This window comes from Enhydra lutris, unplaced genomic scaffold, assembly GCF_002288905.1.
Source record: "Enhydra lutris kenyoni isolate GAN:26980312 unplaced genomic scaffold, ASM228890v2 scaffoldscaffold59, whole genome shotgun sequence".
Lineage (NCBI taxonomy): Eukaryota > Metazoa > Chordata > Mammalia > Carnivora > Mustelidae > Enhydra > Enhydra lutris.
Genome location: NW_019154143.1, coordinates 5,846,213 through 5,857,065, shown reverse-complemented (window position 1 = coordinate 5,857,065; position 10,853 = coordinate 5,846,213). Strand labels below are relative to the sequence as shown.

The window sequence follows — 10,853 nt, the reverse complement described above, 5'->3', positions numbered from 1 at the left end:
CGAAATGACGCATGCGCAGAGAGACGCAGCCGCCGCGTATATAAACGCGAACCCAGACTCTTCCTCGTAGTGCCGCCGGGACCGTTGGCCACTGACGCGTTTTGCAGCTGTTGTATTCCTAGCTCCCTGGGCACTGCGAGCTGAAAGAGCCGAGCTCGCGGGCCCGTCATCATGTCGCGTTACGGACGGTATGGAGGAGGTAAGAGGCCAGGGCCCGGTATGGGACGTTGCTGTGGACGTAGTGAGTATTGCGAGGCCGTGGGGTTGGCGCGGCGGTTGGGAGACGGTTATTCCGCGTGCGTAATGGCGGCTTCGGCGCACACCATACGAAGCCGGAGGCCGCGGGGGCGGGGTATGGAAGTCAGCCGGGGGATGGCGGGTGCAGGTCTGTGGTGCGTTCTGTATTCATTCTTGGGCGATTTCATCTCCCACCACAGCTCGAGGCAGGCGGACGATCCCGTTTCCCGGTTGTCCTTCTTCGAGCCGCCCGCCTGCCCCCCCACCCACCCGCTCTCGGCTGCCATTTTGCGCACATTGACGACCGTGGTGGCGCATTTCCTTGGTGCTTTCCCGCCACTTTAGCAGACAGATCTGGTCGCAGCCGTAAAATCGGGTGAATTTGAGACTGAACAAAAAGTGTGGCAGCTTCGAGCTGTGCATTCTTGTCAGACAATCGGTCGAATTGAGGAGTGGGAAGGGAGACCTAATCTTTTCGTCTGGCGGCTGGTTTCTTTTCTCTTTTAGCTTTTTCGAGCGCGGTTTATGGCCCTGGGGCGGGGAGCTGGAGTCTGGGCGAGCCTGCGCCTGGGGCGGTTGCCGCGGAGGACGAGAGCCGGCGCAGCCCCGCTCTCCCGGTCCGGCCCCTGCCGGGGCCCGCCCGCTGCCGACGCTGCCGGCCCGCGCGCTCCCGGCTCGCCCGGGGCTGCCGGGACTCGGGGGCGGGGCCGGGGCGGAGCCCGCCCCACGCCTCGGAATATCCTACCACGTGTCTGTGCTTCTGTTTTGGAGGTTATTTCCCTATTAGAATGTAAAGTTCTTTGTCATACGCCTAGCTTTTCTAAGTATAGTGGGGTTTGCTGGTTTTAAGGCTAAATTAAATCTTTGATAAAGCGTTAAACGAGCTTTCCACAGTCTTAAGGCTGGCCTATTTGGGGCCCAGGATTCACTCAAGCTTAGGCAAAATTTTGCATAACATGCATTGTTCTATTTGCGTTTTTAAACAGAAACCAAGGTGTATGTTGGTAATCTGGGAACCGGTGCCGGCAAAGGAGAGTTAGAAAGGGCTTTCAGTTATTATGGTCCCTTAAGAACTGTGTGGATTGCGAGAAATCCTCCAGGATTTGCCTTTGTGGAATTTGAAGATCCTAGAGATGCAGAAGATGCAGTGAGAGGCCTGGATGGGAAGTAAGTAAGATGGTTATGAAATTGATGTTTATTAGAATATTCCTCTGGTCTGGGTATTGAGCTAGGTGATAAGCTTGGATTCTCTAGTCTGGAGGAGACTCAGTAGCTAACCATGATTCTGTTTGTTTTTAAGATATATGAAGGGGGCACAGAGGTGGAGTTGGAAGGGTTTATAAAGATAGCCGAAGTCTGTGAAGGATAAGAGTGGTTGGAAAGCTCTAAATCTAGAAGTGATGTGTATTCTTTAGCATTAGAATTTTGTTGATTTCTTTTATAGGGTGATTTGTGGTTCCCGAGTGAGAGTTGAATTATCAACAGGCATGCCTCGGAGATCTCGTTTTGATAGACCACCCGCCCGACGTCCCTTTGATCCCAATGATAGATGCTATGAGTGTGGCGAAAAGGGACATTATGCTTATGATTGTCATCGTTATAGCCGCCGGCGGCGAAGCAGGTATTTATTTTAATAGAGGAATGGTTGGTATACTAGTTAATCGAGTAATTTTTTTATTAGCAAGGCACAAACTAGTATTTTTCTATAAACTTGAATGTTAATTGTACAGGTGTATTTTACAATTTTTGTTTAATTAAACAAATGTTAATATATTAATAATCAACCTGGTCAAAACCTTTCAGGTTTCTTCGTTTGAGTCAGTCGCCTTGATTCAGAATGTCACGAGCCTTATGATATCATGCTGAGGCGCCTTGCAAATCCGACAATTAAGATCCTCCTAGACCTTGAGGTGATCAGCATAAGAGGCCAGATCCCCTCGAGTCATCTACACCTAGCTTCACCTTATTCTTTAAAGGGCAGAAAATTTGAGACGGTGATCGCCGTAACAGTAAATTTGGCTTACATTGGGGCCCCCTCCGGTTTAGAAAGAGGAACACCAGATTGACCACATTCCCAACTAGAAAAATCTTCTTGCGTCAATCAAGCCTCACCTGGCTCATTTGGCTGTCAGTTTGATCGTCGTTAGATTGAAGAAAACATCTAGATGCAGCGATCGGCTATAGATACTTCTAGATCGTCTAGATCTACTAGACCATGGGCCAAAGAGGGTCGACCTGCAAACTTGCAAGGTTTATTTTAAATACAAATTACAGTGTTTTATATTATGTAATTCTAAAATGTAATTCAGCTTTTAACAAATCTTTTTTTAGGTAGTAAAAAAAAAAAAAAAAAAAACTAATAGGCCCAGAGTTTATTTCCAAATGAGACCTAAATTTAAATAGTTTTGAGATTTGGTTTCAGCAGAGGCACACAAACTCTAAAAACGAGTTACCATCTAACATTTTGTTATTTTCTAACTTAAAAATTAGGTCACGGTCTAGATCACATTCGAGATCCAGGGGTAGGCGATACTCTCGCTCACGAAGCAGGAGCAGGGGAAGGAGGTGAGGAAAAATTACTTAATTTAAGTTTTACCAAATGAAGAAATTTTAATTGGACATAAGACTTAATAAACTTTGATTTATTTTTTAGGTCAAGATCAGCATCTCCACGACGATCAAGATCTGTGTCTCTTCGTAGATCAAGATCAGCTTCACTCAGACGATCTAGGTCTGGTTCTATAAAAGGATCGAGGTATTTCCAGTATGTAACATTTTTTTTCCCTTATTTGTATTCGGATTGTCACGTCTTAATGACTGAACTTTAAGACAATGAGTGTCTTAAAGACCTAATGAAATGGATTGCTTCAGAAGATATTTTGAGACCTAAAAGTTGGATTTATATATGACCTGTAAATGGATATTACCGTAATTGTACAGATAAAAGCCCAATCAGATTTTTAAAGGGTTGTTGGAGAGGTCATGGTAGAGGATGGTCCAGAGCACAAAAGTCCTTCAGCACTCTGGGTAGATACGTTGCTGAACTCTAGAGTCAGATTATGTCTGTCTAGGTAAATGATGCTACCTCTCAAAGGTGATCTCTGATAAGGAGGCCCAATAGAATGGGGAGGAGACTTAGAAGCAGTTGAAACATAAATTTTCTTCTTCTTGGAGTGATGGGGGGTGAATTTGAGACCATGGGAAGTTGTTTAGTAGTATACATGTGAGCAGATGTGGCCTGTTTTTAACCAGAGACTTAGACCGAAATGTAAGAAGTTGAAAAAAAGCAAACTAAGAACATTAGTTTTGTTTTTATTCCATTTGTGGAAGTCCTTTAAAGGTGATAGAAGTGGGTAAGATTCTAGAAAATGAGAAGTGGACCGTACTACAGTTGAGTCACTAGTAGGGAATGCCACTGGGAGTTAACTGTTAAGTAATAGCACAAAACCTTTAAATGTAGGCGTTATAAACTTTTAGTTCTCTTGAGAAAACTGTAGACTCATAAATGCGCTTAATTTGATTGCAGGACCCCAATGTGTGTATTTTAGAGCCAGATTTAGTTTGTTTGACAAATTGGCAGTCCTGAGCCATGAAAGCTTGATGATCTAAGGATAAAGTCTTAAGAACCAGTTATGACTTTATACTGAGCTTATCATCAGAAGAATTGGAGTCTCTATTTAGGGGTCTGTTTGATGTTGGTTTGATTCTTTTTCAAGATAGAATTAAACCAAACTCTTAAAACCCATTTTTAATTTCTCTTTGATACTGTATACTCTGTAAGAAATGTACCTTTGTACAGGAACTGTGATAATCAGCCCAGCTCACTGAGTATGATAGAACCAAATATTTGAAGTGGTGGTTCTTTATTTTGATATCAGAGCTTATTGAAAGCGTTACCCGTCTAGTCTTAGGCTGATATAAGGAAAGAGTTGTGTCTTGCTTGGTTTTATTTTTTTTAATACCTCGTTAAAAAAAAAACACATAAGGTAACCTTTACACCCAGCTTGGGCTCTAACTCCCAACCCCTGAGATTGAGTCGCATACCCAGCCCACTGCGTCAGCCAAGTGCCCTGTGTCTTGATTAATTTTAGTTTCTCTATTCTTAGTTTACCTCATAAAGTGCTCAGTAGTGTTTAAAGATTGTTCCTATGAACTAATGGGTATAATTTGTTATTCTTTTTATTAAGATCACGGTCGAGGTCAAGATCACGATCCAGGTCTCTTTCACGACCAAGAAGCAGGTAGGGTAAAAATCTGATTAATGCTTTTCTAGTTATATGGCACCAATATCCAAAGAGTTCAAAGTGTTTTGTTGAAATTTCAGATGTTAACTTTAAGCCTAGGTATTGGTGGGACACAGTACCTTACTAGCAAACTGAACTTTAGAACTGCACTTATGGCCTATTGTGACTGACTTCCTGGACAAGGAAATGTCAAGCTATAGTGAGGAAGTTTCTGGCTCTGGGGTTACATGAAGAGGCCTTGTTAGAATGTAAAGATTAATTGTGATACAGTGAAGCAGTTCGCTCATTTTATGAACCGTTATTGCAAGATTGGCTTCTGTTTGCAAAACTGGTAGGTTCTTTTTCAGTTTAACTATACAGCCTAACCTTTTCATTTTAAGCTCAGGGCAACTTGGGGGTTCATTTCATGATACTGTGATTATAAGAAAGGGATTGGTTAGTACTTTTTCTTAATAGCATTTCTCATGTTTTGACAGCCGATCAAAGTCCAGATCTCCATCTCCAAAAAGAAGGTAAGCTAAATAATTTGTTGCCAAATCTTAACTGTCAAGTGTGGCCTCTGCGGAATTTGTTTTGCTTACTGCTTAACTTTTGCAGGCTTTGAGCTCTTTGGAGAATTGGTGCTATATATATTACTAGATACTAAGTTTCTTAGGTGATTGCTTTCCCACTTCAACTTTAGCTTGTATTTTTGATGGATATTTAGTCATGAAATGTTAGGATGATTATTAAGATGTTTAGTGCTGTGAACCTTTAACTGTATAACTTCATGTTAAGAAACCTGCTTTTTCCTCCACATGGGATGATAGGTATATGAAGTACCCACAGGAAGGAAAAATGTTTATATTGAAATCTTGCAGCTAAAATACTATCTTGCTAATTAGTTGCTACTTAATGATCAAAACCTCCCAGAGTTCAAATTACAATTGTAACAAGGAGGCTCTTAAACCTAATCTTAAACGGGGACAAAGGATTTGTATGTAAATCTTTTGGTTTTCCGTTTTCTGCTATATAGTGCCCTTGGCCACCTTTGAGTTTATTGAAATTGAGTTTTGCCCTAACATGTACATGAGAAGAGTAAATTTCAGTAAATACTAATCAGTGCCGAACTTAATGTTTTTTCTTTTTAGTCGTTCCCCATCAGGAAGTCCGCGAAGAAGTGCAAGTCCTGAAAGAGTGGACTGAAGTTCTCAAGTTCACCTTTTAGGGAAAAGTTATTTTGTTTACATTATTATAAGGGATTTGTGGTGTCAAAAGTGTAACCTAGGAAGGGTATTTCAACAATCTAATCAAAATGGATTTGGATTATTACTCTGTAAATTTCACAGCAGTAAGATAATATAAATTTTTGTTGAATGTATTAACATCCTATGGTCTGAAAATGTGGGTTTTTATTTGGCACATTTAAATAAAATGTTTCTAACTAGATTTTTGATTTGTGTTCAATATTAATACTCAGTTTGTTAAGCTTCAGGGGTAAACCCTGATATTAACCATATTCATACAGATCTCCATTTCAAAGTTTAATGGTGTTACTTGAGTCGTGAACATCATTAGCTGTAGTATGCATACACTTTGAAAATCCCTTTTTACCCCTAGCGCTTTGGGTAAGATAAGAATTCAAGCTCCCTTAATAGCATAAGTGTACCTGACAAGTCCCTACATTAATCTACTGGAGTTGGTGTTACTAGATAATCAAGCTCTAATCTCGGTGTGTCAACCTAGAGGGACCACTGATTCCGAAGGCCATTTAGTTTAGTAACTGAGGTTTTCAGGCTGTTAGATGAGATGGTGTCAAATTAGAACTCCTGATTTTAGTAAGTTCTACCCAATGTTTTTTTGTTTTCAACATTAATTTTATACCACAACTTTTGCATGTTTGAGGAATTGTCTGAATTTGGGACAAAAGATCTTCATGTAAACCAGCTTTGCAAAATTCTCCAGTCCAAACAATCTATCTCTTGAAATGGATTGCCTTATTCTGAGCAGAGATCTGTTAATTCCCAATCTAGGTTTTTCAGTTCCTGACTACCAACATCTTATTTTGCCAGGCTGGTGTGAAAGTATTTAAAGATGTCAATCAGGAAAAAAAAAAAAGATGTCAATCAGAAATGTTAATGAGACTAAAGCAGTTTTGTAAATCTCACCTGCATTTAGTAATACCTTATGTAGTTGTTTTCGTAGCATCTGGTAGATTTAGAATATAGCCAGTAGATTCTTTTATTGAGACTTTTTATCTTTAGTAGGGCAGTAGTAGTTAATTTTGAGTTTTTTGGTCAAGCTTTTACCAGGTATTCACTAGCATTGGTGCAAAAAGGAAATACTGGTCTGCATCAAATTTATTTGGTCTGATTACTAGTGCATTGAAAGATTGGATGCTTTGTTTTCAGAATTTTGACAACTGGCTGAATTAAAATGGTATAAAGCTTTGTGTATAATTGGCAGGTTTATTTGTTGCACTTGGTCAGCTTTAATTGTTCTGTATCATATAAAGATAAGTTCACTTAATAAATCTGCAGAGAACAAACAATCCTGATATCAATTTTTGAAAGTGGGAGTTTTGAGCCAAGAGTAGGAATCTACCTGTAGCTTTGGGATGGATTACTAGCAGCATCCTAGAGATTAGTGCAAAAGGATGAAAAGGATATGGAGGAGGGGTAGGGGCAAAAATGGGTTTAAGAAACAAGCACAGAAAGTTTTGCCCTTAATGGGAAAGGGAATGCTGGGTGTCTAGGCTAGTACCTTTTACATGCTTGACAGCAACCATTTCTATGATTAGTATACGTCTTAAAATAACACTTGGAGGCAGTGTACTTTTGTTTACAGTTCCAGGTATTAGGAATGCTAAATTTATGTGACTGACTTGATAAGTGCTAGTCTAGGCTCATTCCTTCTAAATTTTAAGCCTGGCAACTTGGTAGCTAATTGAATATACCAGACACAGTACGTTGGGCATAGAATCTTATTTTTCCTTTCAGCTACAGAGGAGTGTTGAGAGGTAGGTAATGCATACCTTTGACTTCACAGTGGTAGTTTTCCTTTGGACTTGGAGCTAGGCTAAGTATCAAGTGAAAGGTCCTACCACCTTGCCATGTCCCTCCTGAGGTGAAGGAAATCAGGGAGTTGGGAAACACCATCACTTTGAGACTTGGTTGAATAAATGATGGTGTAGGATTGTGATTCTCATCTTTGTGTAGCCTATCTTGAAGCCTAAAGGAGCACAGTGATTTCCAAGATAATAAGAGGAAGTAGAAGCTCTAAAACAGTTCGGCAAAGAGCAGTTAGAGTGAAGAGTAATAGTGAAGAATTCATTAGATCTGGCTCTTCTTGAGTGACCGTTGTTTGGAGGCTTTTGGAAGGGAGGGCTATACAACCTAGAAGATGTAATTGCATAGCTGGAAAGACATGAAGTAAAGGTCAAAGTAACATACTAGGGGCCTGGCTGGTCTTGGAGTTTTTGGAGGGTGGTGAATACCGGTGACAAGCCAAAAAAATGGGGTGAAAATGCCTAGGTTTATGGTATGGTAGTATTAAAGTTCTATCTTAAGGGAGGGTGGCAGGGAAGCACCAGTAGGCAGCTTTAAAGCCTGACAGGTTATTTTTTCCACACCTTATAGGTTTCCTGTTACCATTCTAGTAAAAATACGAAAGGACATTCTGTCAATCCCCACAACAGAACAGTGCTGCTAACCTCATCTCGCAGAAGAGGAAATGGGTTCAGAAAGATTGCTAATACGTTATCCTATTAGGAGGTAGGAAACATTTGAATCCTACATACCATTTCAAAGCCTTTACTTTTCTAGTCATTAAAGCACCTTACTGCTCCTTTAAAACAAAACCATATGGAAAAATGAGGAAATAAAACCTATGATTCTACCCATTGTAGATTATACCATTGCTAATAACTTGGCTATTTTCTTTCCAGACTCAATGAGGAAAAGATACTGGATAGAAGGATAACAAGCATGTGGAATGCAGTAGCCAATTAACTGTTAAAAACCCTCAAGGCCAGTTCTCAGGATCTAGTGCTTTTTCCTTCTCCCATAGGCCGCTGGCCCAACTTCTTCTCCATTTTATTTCATTTTTTGACTAGGTAATACATATTCAAGGTGTATACAGAAAGAAGGCTCCCTACCCCTGACTCAGCACAGTTCTCTCCCCAAAGGTAACCACTGTTACCAATTACATAGCCTGAGCAAATATACATAGTATTTTCTTTTTCCTTTTAACATAAAATAGATATACCTTGTTTTTCTCACTTAAGGTTTTGGAGTTTTTTCATGTAGGTAAAAATAGTGCTTCCTCATTTTTTTATGTCGCATACTATTTACTTCCTGGACATTGCATCATTTATGCACTTAACTTTTGTGCCCCTTCAATGTGCCAGGTACTGCTAGCCTTGGAAAACAGGTGAACAAGGTCTGTCTTCATGGAGCTTAAGTTCTGGAGAGACAACAAACCAGGTGGGTAATAATGTATATGCACAACCATGAAGCTGGCGGGGAGAGAGGGTATTGTTCTGTGTTGGGTAAAGGTGGTCTAAGGGAGGCCTCTAATGGTGACATTTGGCTCTTGAGGGAGGGAATACGGTACATCACCTTTGGGCAGAGGGCACAGTAAGCGTGAAGGCCCTGAAGTGTTTTAAGTTGGGTAAGAAGGCCACTATGAAGTGAACAGAGGGGAGAACGGGAAGAGTTGGAACAGGAAGGGAGAGGGCTAAAGATCATACAGGATCTTGTACACTTTGGAGAGGACTTGCTTTTTTCCCATGGAGTGCTTTTGGGCAAAGAGTAGCAGGAATTGAATCAGTTCCCTGTCACCTGATAATGAGGGTTCTTTCTCTCTCTCTCTCTTTTTTTTTTTTTTAATTTATTTTATTTGACAGGGAGCACAAGTAGGTAGAGCAGCAGGCAGAGGGAGAGGCAGACTCCCCGCCTAGCAGGGAGCCTGATGTCCCCGGACTCCGGGATTGTGACCTGAGCAGAAGGCAGCGGCTTAACTGAGTGAGCCAACCAGGTGCCCTGAGGGTTGGTTCTAATTACTGTAACAATGCCATAGTGAATCACCGTGTACAATACATTGCATGTAACCCTGCATATCTTGGATAATCCCTAGAAGTTCAGTTGCTGGGTCAAAGGATATGTGCATTTATATTTTTGCTAGGTATTGTTTGCCCTGGTGACTAGGTATGTTAGAGTCCGTTTCTCTGTAGGATTGCCTACATAGTATACTTTGTATAACCACATGGTGGGCTGTCATTTGTTAATTTTACCAATCTTGTGTTGGGAAATGGTAATGGTGTCTCAGCATAGTTCTTGTTTTTTGTTTTAATTGTGCCAAAATGCATATTTTTCTCCTATTCTGGAAAGTTTGCACATACTCAAAAGTTTGGTTTACATTCCCTTTCTCTCAACACCATGAGCTTCTACAGTCGGATTCCTGTTCACATGGTAATTGCCTATTTACTTCTCCGCAGGTATGTTGCCAAAAGTCTAATTGCGACAGCATGTACCAGGCCTTACTCCATTTCCTCATTGCCTGGTACTTAAATATTTGATGAAGGAAAAGTTAGTTAATGGATGAATGAATGAATTCTAATCTGTTAAACCAAGCATATAAAATTGGAACCTCCTCTCTTGTCTGAGACCTTTATAATCACCGTTTCAGTTAAACGTTCACGTTTCCTTTTAGCCGTCTCTAAGACTGACTCTGACTCCTGTCTGGATCTGCCTACAGAGGATCTGGATCCATAGGCTGCTGTTTACAATGTCCAGCTCCACTCTGCAACTTTAGGGAAGGTTTTTTTCTCATTTGGGTATAAGCTCCAACAAGAGTACGCTCAGAAAGGGTGTGGAAAATTTCTGTGCAGCAAGTTCTCTGCAGAGAAGGGTGGAGACTTACCTGCCACTCCCAAGAGCTGGTGAGCCCAGGTGAATCGCCTATCCCATGTAAGAAATGTAATGTCACTGGACCAACAGCAGCCATTTCGTATGACTGTCAGCTGCCTAAGGTTACCTGCTGTAATCCTGACCAATTCTGCAGATTCCCAGGGTGGTTCTCGGTAACCAAAGCTTGCAGGAGCCTGAGTGTGATCCTATAGGAAGACCCTGTTCGTTTTTATTTTGGGTTGTAACATATCAAGAAATCTGGATTCTTGAAAATGAATCTGTTCAATGCCAAGAATAAAAAACCTGGCTGTAAAGAAAATATATATGGCAGAGGGGCACCTGGGTGGCTCAGTAGGTTAAAGCATCTGCCTTCAGCTCAGGTCATGATCCCAGGTCCTGGGATCGAGCCCTGCATCGGGCTCTCTGCTCAGCAGGAGCCTGCTTCCCCCTCTCTCTTTGTCTGCCTCTCTGCCTGCTTGTGATC

The 10,853-nt window shown here is 41.2% G+C and overlaps 1 protein-coding gene across 5 annotated transcripts; it reads left to right on the top strand.

Annotated features, from left to right (window-relative positions):
- The first annotated feature begins 33 nt into the window (after positions 1-33).
- Positions 34-9,395, top strand: LOC111158415 (serine and arginine rich splicing factor 7). Of its 5 annotated transcripts, none has more exons than XM_022520414.1 (8): positions 34-199; positions 1,224-1,404; positions 1,682-1,858; positions 2,728-2,802; positions 2,891-2,992; positions 4,425-4,478; positions 4,958-4,993; positions 5,612-5,911. In XM_022520414.1, the coding sequence occupies exons 1-8, from the start codon at positions 172-174 to the stop codon at positions 5,664-5,666; spliced, it is 708 nt and encodes a 235-aa protein (XP_022376122.1). In that variant the 5' UTR covers positions 34-171; the 3' UTR covers positions 5,667-5,911. The 5 variants fall into 5 exon arrangements, 4 of the variants coding, with proteins under 4 accessions (XP_022376122.1, XP_022376121.1, XP_022376125.1 ...); XM_022520413.1 differs by having other exon boundaries at positions 2,891-3,001; XR_002641354.1 differs by adding an exon at positions 9,367-9,395 and having other exon boundaries at positions 67-199; positions 1,682-2,802; positions 2,891-3,001; positions 5,612-8,944.
- The last annotated feature ends 1,458 nt before the right edge of the window (positions 9,396-10,853 follow it).

Coding starts and splice junctions, on each gene's coding strand:
- LOC111158415 (XM_022520413.1), top strand. CDS start 172: ATGTCGCGTTACGGACGGTATGGAGGAG. Junction 1,405..1,681: donor GTGAGAGGCCTGGATGGGAA/GTAAGTAAGATG, acceptor TTTCTTTTATAG/GGTGATTTGTGGTTCCCGAG. Junction 3,002..4,424: donor AAAGGATCGAGGTATTTCCA/GTATGTAACATT, acceptor CTTTTTATTAAG/ATCACGGTCGAGGTCAAGAT.